At 43.7% G+C, this 23,965-nt stretch overlaps 1 protein-coding gene across 1 annotated transcript in view; it reads left to right on the top strand.

Annotated features, from left to right (window-relative positions):
• Positions 1-23,965, top strand: part of LOC124717153 — a 50,204-nt gene that overhangs the window by 2,910 nt on the left and 23,329 nt on the right. The window contains exon 2 of the mRNA XM_047243911.1: positions 22,757-22,888. Coding sequence (XP_047099867.1) covers positions 22,811-22,888 — 78 coding nt within the window. The 5' untranslated portion in view covers positions 22,757-22,810. The remainder of the gene's footprint in view (positions 1-22,756; positions 22,889-23,965) is intronic.

The following is a 23,965-nucleotide window of genomic DNA, read 5'->3' as shown; positions in this document are numbered from 1 at the left end:
TAAATTTGTGTTACTTATCGTGTGCCTGAAACTGAACGATCTTTTTTTAGTACTCAGGTGGAGGACTTCACATTTTTTATTGTTCAATGTCAACTGCCACGTTGTGCATCATACTGATATCTTGTCGAAATGATTCTCGAATTCGTTTTGATCATCCGATGACTACTAGATGGTGAACGAGAGCTTCATACGTATGAACTCTATGAGTGCTGCTCAGATTGTCTGCTGATAGCTTATATACATTAAGAATAGTGGAGCGCCAAAAACACTCCCTTGAGGATCGCAGATATCACGTCTGTTCTACTAGCTGACTTCGCACAATGTGATCTTTCTGGCAGGAAATCACGAATCCACTTGCACACGATTCACCGCAGGCACACGATTCGATTACAGGCCGCTTGTGAGCGACGGTATTAGAAAGCTTTTGGAAATCTAAAAATACAAAATTAACTTGAGATCTGCAGTCGGTAATACACATTAATTCTTGTAAATAAAGAGACCGCTGTACTTCACAATCCGGCCGAAGTGGCCGCGCGGTTCTGGCGCTGCAGTCTGGAACCGCGAGACCGCTACGGTCGCGGGTTCGAATCCTGCCTCGGGCATGGATGTGTGTGATGTCCTTAGGTTAGTTAGGTTTAACTAGTTCTAAGTTCTAGGGGACTAATGACCTCGGCAGTTGAGTCCCATAGTGCTCAGAGCCATTTGAACCATTTGTATTTCACAAAAACGATGTTTTCTGAATCCGCGTCGTTGTGTGTAAATAGTCATTTTTATCCGAGGTAGTTCATGTGCTTTAAAATCTTGCTACTAACCAATGTATGTCTACTTCGATTTCCTGTAACAAGCTAGCATTGAGAAAAAATGAGGAACGAAGTCGACCGCGTCTTTTTAAAGCAATGGTGCAGGCTCGTTGGCGGATGTGTACAGGTACCTTAAATGTACTGGTTTTTATGGCATCTATTCTAAAGGCGGGGGAGCGGAATTATAAGGAAAATCACTCTATGAAATATATACTACAGGAAGTGATAGAATTCCAGTTACAAACGGGGAACAATATACTGAAATCTGCTCTGATTCTTTAATTAAAATAACTTTTGTTTTAAATAACGGCGCACAACATTGCTACGTTTGTGTGGCGTAAGGCGCCTTAAAATGTTACATGTAAAATGTTTACGTGATCTATGGAAAAACTAAATATCTCAAGGAATCTTTAATAAACAGGAAAAAGTATTATTATTAACAGGGGTCGGTAAAATATTGGTGCCTCTTTCTAAAGATCCGTAAATTATTTATTATTTCTTACCTCAAAATATTGTCTTTGAAATGGTAATCGATCGCCGTGAAGCGGCCTATTTGAATCCAACTGAAAGTCCACAAATTACTATAAATACTGCACGTGCCTTGAAGTTAGTAATATATTCAAGTAAGGCCTGTCAAAAAGAAATTATTTACGCACTCTCAGGTGTTTACGCCTAAGAGAAACTATGGAAACATTAAAATAAATGTTACGGGCGGTATTGGCTGCCAACAATGACTTCCATTGCGCGATCTTTCCGCGCTACTTCAGGCACTGAAAATTAGAGAAGTTACTAGTTCCTGCATGGGACAGGATGTCTACTTAAGTTAAAAAATTATTACTCTATCTATAACATACTTTAACAACTATTAAATTATTATAGACTCACAATGTTCGATCGCAGACCGTTGCGTGCATTCCAGAACAAGAGAAAACTCGTAGCGAATTCTTTATCCTTGAGCAATGATTAACAAATATAATCTTTTCATTCTAATTACACAGAACAAAGAGTTTCTTTATTATTATACAATTTCTATGCCGATCTTATCTACAATATTCTTAAATTGACTTTAGTTCCTTTTTTCTTTACGTACGCCTCAATCAAAGTCTTTGCGTATAATCAAAAATATTTCAGTAAAAAAAGTGTTCACTTTATTTAATGTCATCGTCAGGTATCGGTACAGCTGCACGTTAACCCCGAACGTTTCTTTCTTTCGTCTCTCAGGTGAGCGTATCAGGACCACTAATATCCTCAGTAAACAAAGTACAGGGTGTTTCAAAAATTACCGGTATATTTGAAACGGCAATAAAAACTAAACGAGCAGCGATAGAAATACACCGTTTGTTGCAATATGCTTGGGACAACAGTACATTTTCAGGCGGACAAACTTTCGAAATTACAGTAGTTACAATTTTCAACAACAGATGGCGCTGCAAGTAATGTGAAAGATATAGAAGACAACGCAGTCTGTGGGTGCGCCATTCTGTACGTCGTCTTTCTGCTGTAAGCGTGTGCTGTTCACAACGTGCAAGTGTGCTGTAGACAACATGCTTTATTCCTTAGAACAGAGGATTTTTCTGGTGTTGGAATTCCACCGCCTAGAACACAGTGTTGTTGCAACAAGACGAAGTTTTCAACGGAGGTTTAATGTAACCAAAGGACCGAAAAGCGATACAATAAAGGATCTGTTTGAAAAATTTCAACGGACTGGGAACGTGACGGATGAACGTGCTGGAAAGGAAGGGCGACCGCGTACGGCAACCACAGAGGGCCACGCGCAGCTAGTGCAGCAGGTGATCCAACAGCGGCCTCGGGTTTCCGTTCGCCGTGTTGCAGCTGCGGTCCAAATGACGCCAACGTCCACGTATCGTCTCATGCGCCAGAGTTTACACCTCTATCCATACAGAATTCAAACGCGGCAACCCCTCAGCGCCGCTACCATTGTTGCACGAGAGACATTCGCTAACGATATAGTGCACAGGATTGATGACGGCGATATGCATGTGGGCAGCATTTGGTTTACTGACGAAGCTTATTTTTACCTGGACAGCTTCGTCAATAAACATAACTGGCGCATATGGGGAACCGAAAAGCCCCATGTTGCAGTCCCATCGTCCCTGCATCCTCAAAAAGTACCGGTCTGGGCCGCCATTTCTTCCAAAGGAATCATTGGCCCATTTTTCAGATCCGAAACGATTACTGCATCACGCTATCTGGACATTCTTCGTGAATTTGTGGCGGTACAAACTGCCTTAGACGACACTGCGAACACCTCGTGGTTTATGCAAGATAGTGCCCGGCCACATCGCACGGCCGACGTCTTTAATTTCCTGAATGAATATTTCGATGATCGTGTGATTGCTTTGGGCTATCCGAAACATACAGGAGGCGGCGTGGATTGGCCTCCCTATTCGCCAGACATGAACCCCTGTGACTTCTTTCTGTGGGGACACTTGAAAGACCACGTGTACCGCCAGAATCCAGAAACAATTGAACAGCTGAAGCAGTACATCTCATCTGCATGTGAAGCCATTCCGCCAGACACGTTGTCAAAGGTTTCGGGTAATTTCATTCAGAGACTACGCCATATTATTGCTATGCATGGTGGATATGTGGAAAATATCGTACTATAGAGTTTCCCAGACCGCAGCGCCATCTGTTGTTGAAAATTGTAACTACTGTAATTTCGAAAGTTTGTCTGCCTGAAAATGTACTGTTGTCCCAAGCATATTGCAACAAACGGTGTATTTCTATCGCTGCTCGTTTAGTTTTTATTGCCGTTTCAAATATACCGGTCGTTTTTGAAACACCCTGTATATACACTTTCGTTGACTGCCTCCTGCGGAGGATGTTGGGTGTTTTCGGAGATGTATCTCCGAAGCAGTTATGACCCTTGGGGCGTTACCATGAGGAATACTCAGTGAACTGCTATGAAGAAAACACAATCTGTCATGCGTCTGTGAGTGCGTCTCATGTCGCAGTTTACAGCTGTGTCTCTGTCACCACTGGAAGTCAACAAAAAACTCAGGCACGCTTGCACAGTCCGAAGGCACTGCACCTAACACTCCACCTCACGGAAATGTTTTAGTTTCCCTAAACCACATCTGTTTCCAGTTAATATACGCTAACCAACTTTCTTAGCTGTGTGTTGCTCCATCTCTGCAACGTAATACACCAGCAACTCTCCGCGGCATGAACGCGACAAGTCATTCGTAGGCTCCCGGAGGTATGTGACGCCAGATGTCCACGCACACGGCACGAAATTCCCGCAAAATTTCGAGACGGTGTTCTATGGGTGCGGAGCTGTGCCTGAAAGCGTCCCAGGCGTTTTCCACCAGGTCCACAGCAGACGAATCTGGTGGCCAAGACATAACGTGAGAGGGAGGTTACGCGTGGTACCCCTTTCTGTCGAGTGTTGTTCGTGAGTGAATGCACAAAATAACTTTCATTTTCCAAATTATAGCCCTGTTACAGGTGCAACCTACCTCTTACTAATCGGTCTATCCTGCTTGCGATATAAAATATGACCGTGGATCGCGTGTATGCCTAAGGAATTTTTTCTAATTGTATAAGGCTATCTTTCCTGAAGAAGTGATACCGATAAATAGGAGGGAAGTGTACATCCGATCCTTCTGATGGAAAGTCTACTAAAATTAAAAGTAATTAAACCGAACAGGGCTATAATTTGGAAAATGGAAGTTATTTTGTGCATTCACTCACGAACAACACTGGACAGAAAGGGGTACCACTGATCATGAATCGAAAGTTATACTAATGAACGAAAAAGAAGTAATTAACGGTCGCCAGCCCACTAGGGCAATTTACATCCTAAACCCTGTACTAAATGATGTAGTATTAAACACTGACGTGGCAACTAAAGATTGCCACGGTTTTTTAAAATTTTTTGACACTAATTTTAAGTGAGTATGTAGTGATAAAGTTATAAATGCGTCAAAATGAGTTAATAGCTTACCATTAGTAACTTGACAGGAATTGCACCTACAATAATTTTATCGTACGATATCCGAGCACGAACATTCTGTTTTACTACTACTCTAAGAATCATTATCGGCTTGAATGTATCGTGACTGAAAGTTGATGTGTGTTCTTTAAATCTTACTGAAATTTTTTACGGGTGCCACATAAATTACTGCTTAATATATATTACGAACAGTGTTTAGCAGCGTATTTGATGTCATTCAATATCACAGCTGTGCAGTTTCGATATATCGTTGTAAAGATTCACTGCTTATTTCGGAATACCAGTTACATGGAAAGTTCTCAAGAGGGTACCAGTCTGTGGAATCGGTTGGGTAAGCAAAATAAGAGAAGTGATAGTAGTGGAGGCAGAAGTTGTGTTTTCCATTCAGTGAGGAGATAAGTGGAGCGGTCTTTTTTCGTGCCGGTGTTGCATAATGGGCACAACAAGCGGACCGCGTCGGTCAGGGAGTACAGAGTCACGTGTTTAGCGTCAAGCAACTTCCGTACGGCGCCGAATAGCTCATATATAAACACGTGATTGTAAAGGAATTATATAAAATTTTTTTATGAATGTATAGACACTAGTTCAACTACCAGAGATTAAAAAGGTAAAGCATTTGCTGAACAAAAGAAGCTTTACGCTCTTCGTTTATTAGTCGTAGAATAAGTTACGTTTCGCTGTCATCCTGGCCTAGTGTTATGACGTGTTGTGCCATTTCTTACTGATAAAAATTGGGTTAAATAATGGCACTCAAAATGTACGTGTGTCTATTCCGTTCGTATGTTCGCATACATCTGAGTGTGTACAAGCGTAACCATATTTAAGACTCGTTTCCTACACAGACTCGTTTCCTACACAGTAGGAAACGAGTCTTTCTTTTTTTTTTGACCACTCATTCGCGAATGTACGTGCCCTCTTATTTGATGTAGTCAGGCGGCCGTATTCTTTAATAACATTATTTGTAATATTCAGTGGCTTGGTTTCTACAATTGATCTTTGCCTGTGTTGCAACAGTGTTTCACGAGAAATATTTATTACGCGACATCCACAGTAACTTTTGTTTCAAAATTTCGACGACCGACTCATCATCATCATCATCATCATCATCATCATCATCATCATCATCATTTAAGACTGATTATGCCTTTCAGACCGACTGAAGAAAGATTTTTCTAACAATAACAATAGCAAAGCATAATAATATAGGAGGACGCGTTACATGATCCATACGGTTTTTTTATCTACAGATGGCACAATACGCGTCAACCAATGCAAAGATTTACCAATACCCCTCTGCGAGGACTGCCTTTTCATTTTCACAGAAACGGGGACAACGGATTTCTTTTTGTACAAATCGGTTTAATGCTAATCTGAATATTCCCCTTTTAAAATTTATACACATTTGCACCCCTTCGAACCAAAACGGAAATTCTTTATTCCGCTCTGTTGGTGCTTCGAAAACATGGTGCAGTGAGGATTCAACAGCTTCTTTAGGTGTAGAGCTATTTGTACCTCTGTTGAAGCCATGCACTCTACGCCTATGAGCGCGCCTTCAGTGAAGACAGGGGAGATGCCCTTCAGCATTGGAAGCCAAATGCTCTCGGATAAATTTTTCATTCAAGGCATGGCATTCACGGATAGTCTCGATCTAAAAGTAAAGCCTCCATGTATTGATTTCTGACCGCTTTCAAGAGGTGAGATGAAATTCCGACAGTTTCTACCAGCTTCCGAAGTTGGTATCCAGTTTTACACACTACAATATTTTTTTCCAATATGACATCTGCGTATGATCTTGACCAACTCAGCTGTAGATTCCAGTATATTATTTTAACACAGGCTTGTAAAGTATAAATATAAACTGCAGATTTAATTTTCTCGTTGAATCTCAGTGGTCCATATACAGGGTGGTCCATTGATCGTGACCGGGCCAAATATCTCACGAAATAAGCGTCAAACCAAAAAACTACAACGAACGAAACTTGTCTAGCTTGAAGGGGGAAACCAGATGGCGCTATGGTTGGCCAGCTAGACGCCGCTGCCCTAGGTCAAACTGATATCAACTGCGGATTTTTTTTTATTTAGCTAGTAACCCCCATTTTTATTACATATTCGTGTAGTACTGTACGTAAAGAAATATGTATGTTTTAGTTGTACCACTTTTTTCGCTTTGCGATAGATGGCGCTGTAATAGTCACGAACATATGGCTCACAATTTTAGACGAACAGTTGATAACAGGTAGGTTTTTTAAATTAAAATACAGAAAGTAGGTACGTTTGAACATTTTATGTCGTTTGTTCCAATGTGATACATGTACCTTTGTGGACTTATCATTTCTGAGAAAGCGTGCTGTTACAGCGTGATTACCTGTAAATACCACATTAATGCAATAAATGCTCAAAATGACGTCCGTCAACCTCAATGCATTTGGCAGTACGTGTAACGACATTCCTCTCAACAGCGAGTAGTTCGTCTTCCGTAATGTTCGCACATGCATTGACACTGTGCTGACGCATGTTGTCAGGCGTTGTCGATGGATCACGATAGCAAATATCCTTCAACTTTCCCCACAGAAAGAAATCCGGGGACGTCAGATGCGGTAAACGTGCGGGCCACGGTATGGTGCTTCGACGACGACCTGTCATGAAATATGCTATTCAATACCGCTTCAACCGCACGCGAGCTACGTGCCGGACATCCATCATGTTGGAAGTACATCGCCATTCTGTCATGTAATGAAACATCTTGTAGTAACATCGGTGGAACATTACGTAGGAAATCAGCATACATTGCACCATTTAGATTGCCATCGATAAAATGGGTACCAGTTATCCTTCTTCCCATAATGCCACACCATACATTAACCCGCCAAGGTCGCTGATGTTCCAGTTGTCGCAGCCATCGTGGATTTTCCGTTGCCCAATAGTGCATATTATGCCGGTTTACGTTACCGCTGTTGGTGAATGACGCTTCGTCGCTAAATAGAACGCGTGCAAAAAATCTGTCATCGTCCCGTAATTTCTCTTGTGCCCAGAACTGTACACGACGTTCAAAATCGTCGCGATGCAATTCCTGGTGCATAGAAATATGGTACGGGTGCAATCGATGCTGATGTAACATTCTCAACACCGACGTTTTTGAGATTTCCGGTTCTCGCGCAATTTGTCTGCTACTGATGTGCGGATTAGCCGCGACAGCAGGTAAAACACCTACTTGGGCATCATCATTTGTTGCAGGTCGTGGTTGACGTCTCACATGTGGCTGAACACTTCCTGTTTCCTTAAATAACGTAACTATCCGGCGAACGGTACGGACACTTGGATGATGTCGTCCAGGATACCGAGCAGCATGCATAGCACACGCCCGTTGAGGTGGCGCAGTGGTTAGCACACTGGACTCGCATTCGGGAGGACGACGGTTCAATCCCGTCTCCGGCCATCCTGATTTACGTTTTCCGTGATTTCCCTAAATCGCTTCAGGCAAATATCGGGATGGTTCCTTTGAAAGGGCACGGCCGATTTCCTTCCCCATCCTTCCTTCACCCGAGCTTGCGCTCCGTCTCTAATGACCTCGTTGTCGACGGGACGTTAAACACTAATATCCTCCTCCTCCTCCTCCTCCACACACCCGTTGGGCAATTTGGTCACAATAGCCATACATCAACACGATATCGATCTTTTCCGCAATTGGTAAACGGTCCATTTTAACACGGGTAATGTATCACGAAGCAAATACCGTCGGCACTGGCGGACTGTTACGTGATACCACGTACTTATACGTTTGTGACTATTACAGCGCCACCTATCACAAAGCGAAAAAAGTGGTCCAACTAAAACATTCATATTTCTTTACGTACTACACGAATATGTAATAAAAATGGGGGCTCCTATTTAAAAAAAACGCCGTTGATATCCGTTTGACCTATGGCAGCGCCATCTAGCGTGCCAACCATAGCGCCATCTGGTTTCCCCTTCAAGCTAGACAAGTTTCGTTCGTTGTAGTTTTTTGGTTTGACGCTTATTTCGTGAGATATTTGGCCCGGTCACGATCAACGGACCACCCTGTATACTGAGGCGACAAAAGCCATGGCTAATATGGTGTCGGACCTCCCTTTGTCCGGTTTAGTGCCTCAGCTCGACATGGCATGGACTCGACAAGCCGTTGGAAGTTCTCTGCAGAAATAATGAGCAACGCTGTCTCTAGAGTTGTCCATAATAACGGAAGTTTTGGCGGTGCAGGATTTTTTGCACGAGCTGACCTCCCGATTCTGTCCCCTAAATGTTCGATGGGGTTCATGTCGGACGATCTGAGGGGGGGGGGGGGGAACCTTTCCCTCGACCTGTCCATGATGTTCTCCAAACCAATCGTGAACAATTGTGTCCCGTTAACATGACGCACTGTCATGGAAACATGCAGTCCACGAATGGGCTCCAATAAGCCGAACATAGCCATTTCCAGTAAATGACCCGTTTAGTTGGACCAGAGGACACAGTCCATTCCACGCAAACGCAGCCGACACCATTATGTAGCCACCACCAGCTTGCACAGTGCCTTGTTGCCAACTTCGGTTGTTGGCCCAGAAGGGTTTCCACCAGACTCAAACCCTACTATCAGCTCACACCAGCTGAAATCGTGGGTCATCTGGCAAGGGCACGGTTTTCCAATCGTCTAGGATCCAACCGATACGGTCACACAGAGAGGGGCTGCAAGCCATGTCGTGCTGTTAGCAAAGGCACCCAAGACGGTCGTCTACTGCCTTGGGTCATTAAAACCAAATTTCAGCGCACTGTCCTAACGGATACGATCCGCCAACGTCCCACATTGGTTTCTACTGTTATTTCATTGATTGCTGCTTGTCTGTTAGCACTGACAACTCCACGCAAACGCCACTACTCTCGGTCGTTAAGTGAAAGCCGTCGATCACTGCGTTGTTCTTGTTGAGACATAATGCATGAAATTTGGCATTCTCGGTACATTCTTTACACTTACGATCTCGGAATATTGAATTCCCTAACGATTTCCTGATTAGAATGCCCCATGCGTCTAGCTTCAACCGCCATTCCGCTCGGAAACCTTCGCACATGAATCACCCGACTACAAATGACTAATGAACTGCCCATTTACACCTTGTGTAGGCGATACTAACGCCATCTGTACACGTGCATATCGTTATCCCGTGACTTTTCTCATCTCAGTACATTCTGTAATTCTGTACTAAGACCTACAACCTGCCCAATTTCGATCGTTCTTCTTTTCTGTCAATGTTCGTCTTGTGTTTTTGAATTTCTACGGCCTGTCTGTACCTCGTACAATAGTAATGATTAGAATTTGATAAAACCTTGCTATCAGAATTGTTATAACCTCTGATGGCTCCTGCAGCACTGAAGACTAAGCTTTAGGCAAAGAATTGTGCCTCGGACCATGGCCTAATGACCACACAACGAATGTTATCAAAAATGCACATACCGGCATCGAAAGCCTGCATTATATGATTATTTACATAGATACGTATTCTAGAGCTGCACTCACGAGTTTTAGCTATTTAATTGGTATTTTCAGGGGATTTTTATTTTAGGCCCCCAGTTTCGGAGGCTCGCCCGAGTCAAACAACACAAAAACTTCAGTTTTCAAATGGCATCGCAGATCATAAATGTACCTCGTACAATAGTAATGATTAGAATTTGATAAAACCTTGCTATCAGAATGGTTACAACCTCTGATGGCTCCTGTAGCACTGAAGACTAAGCTTTAGGCAAAGAATTGTGCCTCGGATCATGGCCTAATGACCACACAACGAATATTACCAAAAATGCACATACCGGCTGTGGTGTCACCACCAGACACCACACTTGCTAGGTGGTAGCCTTTAAATCGGCCGCGGTCCGTTAGTATACGACGGACCCGCGTGTCGCCACTATCAGTGATTGCAGACCGAGCGCCGCCACACGGCAGGTCTAGAGACACATCCAAGCACTCGCCCCAGTTGTACAGCCGACTTTGCAAGGAAAGGTTCACTGACAAATACGCTCTCATTTGCAGAGACGATAGTTAGCATAGCCTTCAGCTACATTTGCTACGACCTAGCAAGGCGCCGTATTCAATTGATAATTAATATTATGAATCATGTACCGTAACGAGAGATGTTGTACAATTGTGGATTAAAGTTAAGTATTCTACCAGTTACCTCCTGTTTTGCTAGTCTTATTTCTCTGACCTGTTCCAGACCTAACGCCAGTCAGCGTGTAATTAAACGCGTGCATTTCGGCCTCCTCTAGAAAAACAGTGTTGGCTCTTCTGCCAACACTACACCGGCATCGAAAGCCTGCATTATACGATTATTTACATAGATACGTATTCTAGAGCTGCACTCACGAGTTTTAGCTATTTAATTGGTATTTTCAGGGGATTTTTATTTTAGGCCCCCAGTTTCGGAGGCTCACCCGAGTCAAACAACAAAAAAACTTCAGTTTTCAAATGGCATCGCAGATCATAAATGTTTGTGTCGTTAAACCGTCTGATGATGTCAACAGCATTGGAAGACGAAACGTTAGGGAGAGAACTATGCTTTGGACCACGGCCTAATGCCCGTAAAACACAAACAATCGAAAATTTGAATAATGTTCTGTCGCTCCAGTTGTGACCCAACTCCAAAGAGTATTAGCCTTTAGAATCTGGAGTGAACACCTGTTCCAGCAGTACGCAGCAACGTAATATATAAAAATGAATGTTTCATTGCTCATGTTCTGTGCGTTCATACACTAGTAATCCCATTGCGATGAAACTTTGGTCAACTGTGTAAGCACGCTAGAATACAGCGAGAACCAGTTAACACCGCGTAGGGTTGGGTGTTAAAAAGGGATGACATCGAAGTCAGGAACGTTTGCAGCAGTTTCATTCAAATTTGATACATTATGCCGAAGACCTTGCTGCAGCGGTAACACCGGTTCCCGTCAAATCACCGAAGTTTAGCGCTGTCGGGCTTGGCTAGCATTTGGGAGGGGTGGGAGAAGGGTCACCGTCCAGGTCTGCCGAGAGCTTTCGCAAGTGGGGTGAACTCAACCCTTGTGAGGCCAATTGAGGAGCAACTTGACAGAAAAATAGCGGCATCGATCAGGAACACTAACGATGGCTGGGAGAGCGGTGTGCTGACCACACGACCCTCGGTATCTGCATCCGGTGACGCTACAGGGTTGAGGATGACGCGGCGGCCGGTCGATAGTGTTAGCCTTCATGCCCTGTTCGGACGGTGTTCGTTCGTTTGTTTGCTACATACATGATTCACTGTTTATATAAAAGTACTTTGGGAGCAAGATACCCTAATATCGATAGGGGGGTGATGGCAGTGAGGAGTAGTACAAAGACCGGTAACGACGTGCTGCTGTGTGTTTCCTGCAATTTGATGGAAGTAGGGGTACTTTAAAAGAATGAAGCGCGTTCAGTCTCTTATTTGCGTTGTTAAGTGCATCATCCACATCGTGAGAATTAGCACTGAAGCGAGCCAATAATTTTACCGGCGTGTTTACTGGCCAGAGATCACGTCAAACGGCTCAGTGTCGACTCATGTTTAGCGTCCTCTCTAGAAGCGCATTGTATAAAACAGTACACAACCAGGCAGTTGTCAAAGAAGTCTTTTTTCTCCAACGACGATCAATTACTGGCAGAATTACAAATTTCTTCCGAGTTAAGATGAAAGTGCCGGGCAAAATTCACTAGATATACCGATGAAATACGTGTACAGATAAATGTGAAATATGATGAAGCCGCCGCCTGTTATCAGTCGAGTCAAGGCATCGTTCTGCGGCAACGTTCCGACTAGTTTCCTACTCGTCATTTTCAGGCGAAGTACCGGGTCCATATCCTCCCTCCCTCTCTCTCGCTCTCTCGCACTATTTTTGTTTCCTAATCTTTTGAGGGTCATTTCGTTAGGGTTTTTGCCCTGTGGACATTTGTTACTAATGACTGACTGACGAGTGTTTTTAGTTTTATAGCTTGGCGTTTGGGTTGGTCTTTGCTGTTGGTGCGAAAATATGAAAGCGAAGAGAGAACATGAGGAAGGTGGAAACCCTGAAGATTACGCAGCTGTACTGTAAGTGGGCTGCTTCTATCTCAGCAGAGTGTAGCGCTTTGCATTGGATCTTTGACTGCGCTTTCTTTGTAAGAGACTCTGTGGCTGGCTGGACTCGTTGTTGGAAGTTAGTCGCCAGTAGTGTTGGGCAGTTGGAAGTTCGTCGCCAGCAGTGATGGAAGTACTGTTGGGCAGTCGGAGGTGAACAGCCAGCAGTGATGTATGTTAGGTGTGAGAAGTTATCATTGATGGGGGTAGAGGTCTGAAGTGTTAGCGTAGGCTAACGATCTGTACATGTTCTACCTGGAGATTGAATATTATTCATGATTATATACCTTTGTACTAGATGTCAGTGACGATTTATATTCGTGTCTGAAATGGATGTCACATTATTAAGGTAAAAAATACATTATTTGGTTTGCACCAAAATCTTTCCTTTGCTAACCATATGCCTATTAGTAGTTAGTGGCTTTAGTAGAATATTTTATTTACCTAACAGTTTTGACACTCGCTGTTTTGCAGTAGTTCGCGTAATGAAGAATCTTGTGAGGTAAGTGCTTAATGAAATGTATATGTTATTGTTAAGATTTCTTTTTAGCCAGGGCCATTTTTTTGAATTAATTATTTCAAGTCAGGTTGTAATATTTTTGAGCAGTTAGATTGCGCTAGAATATTGTGGGTGAGTGTTGACATGATAAGAAAAAGTGAAGAGAAAGTAGGCTCAGTACGTTCAGTTTTACTCAGCTGGTTCAGAGTCAGATAACTTAGAAGTTTCATCTTCTCAGCCATTCTGAAGTTTAAGTACACACACACACATTAAAATAAAGAAGTTTCAGTACTAGTAACAGCAGAGGTGAGGCACAGATCACACATACTGATGAACTTAAACATTATGACCAACTGCTTAATAGCTTGTTTGTCCGTCTTTGAAACGAAATACTTCACTGGTTCTGAGTATCAGGGATCCAACAATTTGTTGGTAGGTTTGTGGGGCATGTAGCATTAGATGTCTACGCACAGGTTTTGCAATTTGCGTAAATAATTCGCGCAGATTTGCGTAAGAGGTGATAGCTTCACAGATAGACTGCGCAGCATATACATTAGGCGTATTTGGTCGCCGAGACATAGACGTGAGTTCACTATAATGTTCAAATGGCTCTGAGCACTATGGGACTTAACATCTATGGTCATCAGTCCCCTAGAACTTAGAACTACTTAAACCTAACTAACCTAAGGATATCACACACATCCATGCCCGAGGCAGGATTCGAACCTGCGACCGTAGCAGTCGCGCGGCTCCGGACTGAGCGCCTAGAACCGCTAGACCACCGCGGCCGGCTCACTATAATGTTCGTCAAACCACTAAGATACGGAAACATGACGTCGAAGTCGGGTAACACATCAAGCACTAAGGGATGTAGGAGGTTCGCAGCTGTCAGCATGTCTTCGATTACTATCACAGGACCCATGCAAGCGCAGGAGCATGTCTCCGATAGCATAATACTGCTCCCACCACCCTGCGTCCGAGCCGCCGTTCATCTCGATGACGGCGTTTCTAGAGACGACCATCTACGTAGTGTAGCAAGAAGGTGATTCATCCGAAGAGCCGACACGTTTCCATTAATCGACCGTCGAATCCCGATGGTCCCATGCCCACTGCAATCCTAATTGTCGTTGGGTCAACATGTGAACACGTAGGGGTGATCTGCTGCGGAGCTCTGTGTTCTGCAACGTACGATGAACGATGTGCTCCGAAACACTTGTGTGTGCACCAGCACTGTTCTCTTTCGGCAGAGATGCCACAGATCACCATATATCCTACTTTACGCAGCAGACAAGCCTGCGGAACCCAAGTTCTCTGATGATTCGTGGACGTCCAAGCATTTAGCGCATAGTGGTAGTTTCACTGTACTTGTACCTCTTTCCGTAGATGCTCACGACAGTAGCACGTGAACATTCGACCAGCGTCCCCGTTTTAGAGATACTCGTTCACAGCCTCTGCTTAACAATAATCTGCCCTTTTTCAAAGTTGTTAATCTCTTTGGATTTCTCCATTTGCAGTTCATACCTTCGCTCGGGTGATCCGTCCGTGTCTGCTCCGTTTACATACTTTTGTTACCACGTCACGTGCTCGAAGGCGGCCCTGATTTTCTGAGAAGAAAACTCTCTGACATTTATTTTATGCACAAAAAATCTGTCTGAACTGGGGTTCCGAATGTTTTTGAGGTGTTTCAGGATACGATTTGGAGGAAGGCAGACTAGAGACACTAACGTACTATCAAAACGAAGAAAAATACACACTGATTCGATATAAAAAAGTAGCCGTACTTCTGATTGTCAGATGCAGATATTTCTAGAAAAAAAACTTGTGACTGAAATGATATGATTGTAATTTACTTGTTAGACAATGTTCAAATGATTCAAATGGCTCTGAGCACTATGGGACTTAACATCTATGGTCATCAGTCCCCTAGAACTTAGAACTACTTAAACCTAACTAACCTAAGGACATCACACAACACCCAGTCATCACGAGGCAGAGAAATTAGACAATGTTGTTAAAGTGTACTTCAGGTCCCAGGCATCTGAGTAAGATAATCACTGCGTAGATTTCAAGTGAAGACCAGCAAATAAAAAAGGTAATTCGCCGACCTTCACCAAAAAACGTGACAAAGTCAATATGTGAACTAATGTGATTAATTGTACATCTAAATGTTGATCAATAAACACTCGTATTATCCTACCACGTCCATTCTGCTAAGAGCCCACTTTTTTCTTTATTTAGAGCCGCCTAAACTTGTGAAAATTATTAGCATTTTTCCAGCGTTCACAGTCAAGTTGACTTAAACGCTTAATGAAAGCAAACTATTCTGCTAACAACTGAGCTAACACTGTCTTAATAATAATAAATGAGAAAGAAAAATTTTACGTCAATAGAACTGTCATACTTCAAAAGCGCCGTTGGGTAAAATCTTAAAGCCGACCTCCGTAGTAATACTGCACCACTCTGTGCGACGGGCTTTATACGCGAGGCGACTTAAACTCTTTCTGTGCCACTTCCTAATTAAGCAGTGAGGGCTCTACACCAAGGCGCCCACAAAGCAGAAGCCAAGACGCCGCAGAGACACAGGAAAAGGTGATTTCGGTACTTGTAAAACAAGGGGGTCCAACAGCCGTCTCAGATAGTCTTATTTAATTCTTAAAGAGTTCTACATGTACAATTATGCGATCAAAAGTGTCCTACATAATGTGGAGTTTTCACGCCCTTTTGGACGTTAGATAAATCTCTCCGTTTCCGCATTACAACGAATGCACGGTTTCCCGTGGCGACCCGACATACTTCCGTATATACACAGAATCATTTTCATGTCACTGCCCGTAATATTACCTCTTCGCTATGACAGGAACTAAGCTGTTAGCGAATCGAACAGTACAAAAGAGTGTAAGATGTCTTGGTCAAAGAGCATTCCAGTATCAGAGACAACGAAAATGTTGACTATTTAGCAAAGGGTGATATCAAGGAAGAAATACCTTTCTTTGTATGTCGCATTTCACACAGGCATCGTAATCACTGTAACTAAATGGGGTAACTGACGATTGGTACTGAATATTGGGCCGGCCGCTGTGGCGGAGCGGTTCTAGGCGCTTCAGTCTGGAACCACGCGGCTGCAACGGTCGCAGGTTCGAATCCTCCATCGGGCATGGATGTGTGTGATGTCCTTAGGTTAGTTAGGTTTAAGTAGTACTAAGTCTTGGGGACTGATGACCGCAGATGTTAAGTCCCATAGCGCTTAGAGCTATGTGAACTGAATATCAAAACCTCTCATACGACAAAACTTTGCAGGGATTCAAAATGCATTCCCCAAATAACTTGGTATTCAGAGATAAAACTTTCATGACGACATATAACGTCAACCATAAGAATACGTAATGGAGACGGGTGTTATCCTTCACATCTCTACAGAATCATTGACTTGACCACTCTACATTGCGAAAATTACCCCTCGGAACAGGAAGATCGAAATTACCTGCTGCTCAGTTGTTCTCTTTAAGCCTGACAGCAGGCCGAACTCAGTAAGAAAATCACCAAATTGGAAATGCCCTGGCCAGAGTGTCACGAACCATGCCAAAAAGTCAAAAATCTATGTTCACAACGCGAGGTACTTTCATGACACGAACATTCTCCTCGCAATGTCGAGACAACACTGAGCACCGGCCGCTGTGGCCGAGCGGTTCTAGGCACTTCAGTCCGGAACCGTGCTGCTGCTACGGTCGCAGGTTCGAATCCTGCCTCGGGCATGGATGTGTGTGATGTCCTTAGGTTAGTTAGGTTTAAGCAGTTCTAAGTTCTAGGGGACTGGTGACCTCAGCTGTTAAGTCCCATACTGCTCAGAGCCATTTTTTGAACTGAATTGGAAGACTCGAGAAGACAGACGAAAACAATCCCGAGAAAGTCTGCTAACAAAGTTTCAAGAACTGGCTACAAACGATGCCACTAGGAACGCCCTACATACCACTCACATTGGCATTATGAGGACAAGATCAGAATAATTACTGACCGCACAGAAGCATTCAGAGAATCATTGTTCCCGCGCTCCATACGTGAATGGAACAGGAAGAAAGGCTAATAACTTGTACAATGGTATGTACCTTCTGCTATGCAGCACACGTTGTTCTGCAGAGTACAGATGTAGACGTTGATTGATAAGTTTACTGTTAAAATTCCCATAGCATTCCTTCCAAGAAGAGTCTGGCGACGTACGACGGTCACTCCAAAAGAAATGCACACTATTTTTTTTTAAATCCATCTTTTATTCTACATGTTTGAAAGTTTTACAGTGTATAGATACATCCTTTAGGAACAATATTTTCATTTCTCCACATAATTTCCATCCCTCTCAACTGCCTTACGCCATCTTGGAACCAGCTCCTGTCTACCCGCACGGTAAAATTCTGGACCAACCTGTTGGAGCCACTGTTTGGCAGCGTGCACAAGGGAGTCATCATCTTCAAACTTTGTTCCACGAAGAGAGTCTTCCAGTTTCCCAAAGAGATGATAGTCACATGGAGCCAGGTCAGGAACTGTAAGGCGGGTGTTTCAGTGTTGTTCATCCGAGTTTTGTGATCGCTTCCACGGTTTTTTGACTGACATGTGGCCGTGCATGTTGTGCAACAGCAAAACATCCTGCTTATGCCGATGTGGTCGAACACGACTCAGTCGTGCTTGAAGTTTCTTTAGTGTCGTCACGTATGCATCAGAATATATGGTGGTTCCACTTGGCATGATGTCCACAAGCAAGAGTCCTTCGGAATCGAAAAACTCCGTGGTCATAACTTTTCCAGCAGAAGGTGTGTTTTTGAATTTTTTTTCTTGGGTGAATTTGCATGATGCCACTCCATTGATTGCCTCTTCGTCTCTGGTCAAAAATAATGGAGCCATGTTTCATCACCTGTCACAATTCTTCCAAGACAGTCATCTCCACCATTCTCGTACTGTTCCAAAAGTTCGCTGCAAACCGTTTTTCTTGTTTCTTTGTGAGCCACTGTCAACATGCTGGGAACCCACCTGGCACAAACCTTTTTTAACGCCAACACTTTCAGTATTCTGCAAACACTTCCTTCCCCTGTCCCAACGTAGCGTGACAATTCGTTCACTGTGATGCGTCTGTCAGCAGTCACAAATTCGTTAGCTCTCTACACATTGTCTGGAGTGTGTGCAGTAAGAGGCCTGCCGCTGCGAGGACAATCCATAATATTGCCGTGCCCGCTTTCATCATGTAACCTGCTTGCGCGCTATCTGTACTGCGATCGACAGCAGCATCTCCATACACATTTTTCAACCTCTTGTGGATGTTTCCCACTGTCTCGTTTTCACAGCACAGGATTTCTATGACAGCACGTTGCTTCTGACGATTGTCAAGTGTAGCAGCCATCTTGAAGACATGCTGTGACGGCGCCACTCACGGGAACAGGTTGAACTAAGTTTGAAAACAAGTGGGAAGGATGTATCTACACACTGTAAAACTTTCACAAATGCAGAATGAAAACTGTATTGTGGATTTCTTTTGGAGTGACCCTCGTACAACCTCCCACACACGTCTCATGAAATGACCCCGATGAGAAAATCGGAGAAATCGACATCGAACGCAGGCTTTTCACAGTAATTCCTCCCGCGCACCTTTTGCGAAAAAACCGAGCGAGGTGGCGCAATGGTTAGACACTGGACTCGCATTCGGGAGGACGATGGTTCAATCCCGCGTCCGGCCATCCTGATCTAGGTTTTCCGTGATTTCCCTAAATCACTCCAGGCAAATGCCGTGATGGTTCCTCTGAAAGGGCACTGCCGACTTCCTTCCCCATCCTTCCCTAATCCGATGAGACCGATGACCACGCTGTCTGGTCTCCTTCCCCAAGCAACCAACCAACCAACCTTTCGCGAATCCGACAGGAAGGTGACGAAATGATAGTGTTAGCTCGTCTAACCTCTGCTGCTCACCGGAAGCTGGAGAGTGAATCCGGAAACAGTATTTTCCTTGCCACACTAGCGGCTGTGAGCTCGTCCGTCTGAAGCGACCCGCTGAACAACTTAAACGGTCCGCAGCATTCTTCCGGCAGAGTGTTGTTTGTCCACGCAGGCCGAGTGCCCAGTGTTTGGTTTCCGTGGGAGCGGAACCGCGCCGGGGCATCGCCGCGGCCCAGACCGTCCCGGGAAAGGTCACCATGTCTGACCCCGTGATGTCACCGACCATACGGAGCAGACGCAGTGGGTGCCGTACGTCACACTAGCCACTCGTATCAAACACGGTGATAAACACTCAGACACGTCAGTACGGCTACTTCAATAGGCTGGTTTACGTTACCGCTGTTGGTGAATGACGCTTCGTCGCTAAATAGAACGCGTGCAAAAAATCTGTCATCGTCCTGTAATTTCTCTTGTGCCCAGTGGCAGAACTGTACACGACGTTCAAAGCCGTCGCCATGCAATTCCTGTTGCATAGAAATATGGTACGGGTGCAATCGATGTTGATGTAACATTCTCAACACCGACGTTTCCGAGATTCCCGATTCTCGCACAATTTGTCTGCTACTGATGTGCGGATTAGCCGCGACAGCAGCTAAAACACCTATCTGGGCATCATCATTTGTTGCAGGTCGTGGTTGACGTTTCAAGCGTAGCTGAACACTTCCTGTTTCCTTAAATAACGTAACTATCCGGCGAACGGTCCGGACACTTGGACGATGTCGTCCAGGATACCGAGCAGCATACATTGCACACGCCCGTTGGGCATTTTGATCACAATAGCCGTACATCAACACGATATCGACCTTTTCCGCAATTAGTAAACGGTCCATTTTAACACGGGTAATGTATCACGAAGCGAATACCGTCTGCACTGGCGGAATGTTAAGTGATACCACGTACTATTACGTTTGTGACTAGTACAGCACCATCTATTACAAAGCGAAAGAAGTGGTCCAGCTAAAACATTCATATTTCTTTACGTAATACACGAATATGTAATTAAAATGGGGGCTCCTATTTAAAAAAAACGCCGTTGATATCCGTTTGACCTAAGGCAGCGCCATCTAGCGAGCCAACCATAGCGCCATCTGGTTTCCCCCTTCAAGCTAGACGAGTTTCGTTCTTTGTAGTTTTTCCGTTTGACGCTTATTTCGTGAGATATTTGGCCCGGTCACGACCAATGGACCACTCTGTGTATATATATAGGGTGATCAAAAAGTCAGCATAAATTTGAAAACTGAATAAATCACGGAATAATTTAGATAGAGAGGTGCAAATTGACACACATGCTTGGAATGACATGGGGTTTTATTAGAACAAAAAAAAAAAAAAATACAAAAGTTCAAAAAATGTCCGACAGATGGCGCCTTATCTGATCAGACTAGCAATAATTAGCATAACAAAGTAAGACAAAGCAAAGATGACGTTCTCTACAGGAAATGCTCAATATGTCCACCATCATTCCTCAACAACAGCTGTAGTCGAGGAATAATGTTGTGAACAGCACTGTAAAGCATGGTGAGGCATTGGCGTCGGATGTTGTCTTTCAGCATCCCTAGAGATGTCGATCGATCACGATACACTTGCGACTTCAGGTAACCCCAAAGCCAATAATCGCACGGTCTGAGGTCTGGGGACCTGGGAGGCCAACATGACGAAAGTGGCGGCTGAGCACACGATCATCACCAAACATTGCGCGCAAGAGATCTTTCACGCGTCTAGCAATATGAGGTGGTTCTAATAAAACCCCATGTCATTCCAAGCACGTGTGTCAATCGTTACCTCTCTATCTACATTATTTCTTGGTTTATTAAGTTTTCAAATTCATACCGACTTTTTGATCACCCAGTATATATATATATATATATATATATATATATATATATATATATATATATATATATATATCAGTATTTTAAACATAGCTGCACAACAGCAACGGCTCCACGTAATAAAATTTTAAACAGCCGACCAGTTGCAATGGATAAAGAATTCTTTACCTAGGTTTCAACAAATTTAAATTTATCTTCTTCAGAAGGTGGCCTAAGGACAATGAACATCATAGCTTACATTAGAAAGGTATGAAACTTAAGTCAAGAATAGATTTTAACACAAATTAGAGAGCTCTTGCATTACAAAAATATGAGAACGACGACTGGTACTTACAATTTTACATTAGTATGGGCTGATGTATCATCGCCGTTTTTACAAATGTCTGCATAGATCCATTTGTCAACATTAGAATATAGCCCTAAAAATAGGGTTTGTCACGTAAATATAAATTAGTACACGGATGTTGCAGAGCTCACAACCGACTGAGTGTAATCGGCCAGCGTAGTTACTCTGCGGCCAGGGCAGGTGGCGCTCATGGCGCGAACCATGTGCCGATTGGCGTACAAAAGCAACGTGTAAATTATCAGTATTAATAACGTCCTTAGATAAAGTAACAATAAAAAGAAGGAAAGCGTTTAACACTCCCGTTATAACAGTATGGGAGCCTTGGTACAATTAATGTAATACATCAAAAAGGAAGGTGGCGCTTACGCCGAGAGAGTTACGTACAGTGGCATATACAGCCAGAATATAAAAATTACATTACAATATTAGTGAAGCCCACACACGGTATATATGTCAGAACCTTAAAATTGATAATAATAGCTCTTAAGACAGAATTAGGAACCCTGGTCCACAATCCAGTTAATACACATTCGCAGGGAACCAACGTTTTTATATATATATATATATATATATATATATAATGTGTGTGTGTGTGTGTGAATCGGTGAAATGCCATGAGTAATGAGGATAATAGACAAGGGGCACTACATTAGTAGTGGTTGGATAAGCTGACCATCTCGGTCTGACGGCAGGCGTGCTGGAGCAGTCCATGCAGTTGCAGTGACCACTGTGCTAGAATGGCTTAGTGATCAGAGTAACTGCTTAGTGAGCAGGATGCCTGGGTTTCAGTCCCAGTCTGGTACAAATTTTTGTGTTCCCATATTGATTTCAATCACAGGCCACTCACAGCCAACGTCTATAATTCTTTGTGTCGCTATTTTATTCTGCTCCTGGTAAGTATTATTCATAAATTAATAAACTCTCTGGGTTCATCTGAGGTGTAGGGTATGATATATGATGCATACACTCTGTCTCAGTACATCGAAACGCGCCGCCATCATTATACCACATGCTTATAAAACCCTCGTCATTTCGCGAAAACTACATTCAAATTTAACTGTGGACAACTGTCTTGTTTATCTTTGATGGGGGTTGATGCATCAGAATTTTGACTCAAACAGGGTAAAAATGCCGACCTTGCTGCAGTTGACTTTGAACCGTGGTTCGTGCACTCAGACTGCACAATGCTGACTGTGTTGTCTTCTGCGCGCAGGTCTCCTGGTTCGGCCGCTCCTGCTAGACTGCTGGTGACGCCGTGGTGTCCACCATGGTGGTGATGCTGAGGCAGTGCTGCTGCGGCTGCACACTCAAGACAGGCACCCTCATCATCGCCGTCGTGTTTGCGGTGAGTACCTGCCACAGCTGCTTTCTTACTTTTTTTTTGGGGGGGGGGGGGGGGAGAAGGAAGAGGGCGTGGTCCGTCATGGAATCCTCACCTAGGCCAACCTACTCACCTCCGAGTAGCACCTGCATCCAATGTCCTCATGTATTTGTTGGACACATTCCACTCTCTCTCTCTCTCTTCCCTTACAGTTTTTGCCCTCTGCTGCTCCTTCCCTGATGTCTTAACGCATATCATCCAGCCACACCGTCCTATCTATATTTTCCACATGTTTCTCACCTCTCCGGTTCTACAGAGGACCTCCCTTGTTATTTTATCAGCCCACCTAATTTTTAATATCCTTCTGTATCAGTGGAAACGCTTTGCTGCTCCTCTTTCCTGGATAGCCCGCACTACCATACAATGTTGTATTCCAAACGTACAGTCCCAGAAACTTTTTCCTCAAATTAGTGTAAATCCGGGAGAGATGGCGTGCATTTTCAAAATCGCATGTGTGAAGTCCCGCAGCGGACTTTCAGTATGAATTTTTTTGCACAACTGAAAACTCCACTTGTCTACCGGATACAATTTTTTTGATTTTATTCAATGTAACGTTTAAACAAAATATTTGACCATGAAAAAATCTTTACGATGCAGCGTCTATCCTTTATCCTAGGGGTGAAACGCCACATCTTAAAAAACCTCAAAACTACCCTGTTTTCACGTCAAAAACTGTATGTATACATTTATTTTGTCAATATTTTGCGATTAAATTTTAAGTTCAAAATGGTTCAAATGGCTCTGAGCACTATGGGACTTAACTTCTGAGGCCATGAGTCCCCTAGAACTTAGAACTACTTAAACCTAACTAACCTAAGGACATCACACACATCCATGCCCGAGGCAGGATTCGAACCTGCGACCGTAGCGGTCGGTCCGTTCCAGACTGTAGCGCCTAGAACCGCTCGGCCACACCTGTCGGCAAATTTTAAGTAATTGGCTGGTATATACAGGGTGATTCAAAAAGAATACCACAACTTTAGGAATTTAAAACTCTGCAACGACAAAAGACAGAGCTAAGCACTATCTGTCGGCGAATTA

Source organism: Schistocerca piceifrons, chromosome 9 (assembly GCF_021461385.2).
Source record: "Schistocerca piceifrons isolate TAMUIC-IGC-003096 chromosome 9, iqSchPice1.1, whole genome shotgun sequence".
NCBI lineage: Eukaryota > Metazoa > Arthropoda > Insecta > Orthoptera > Acrididae > Schistocerca > Schistocerca piceifrons.
This window is presented reverse-complemented; position numbering and strand designations above follow the sequence as displayed.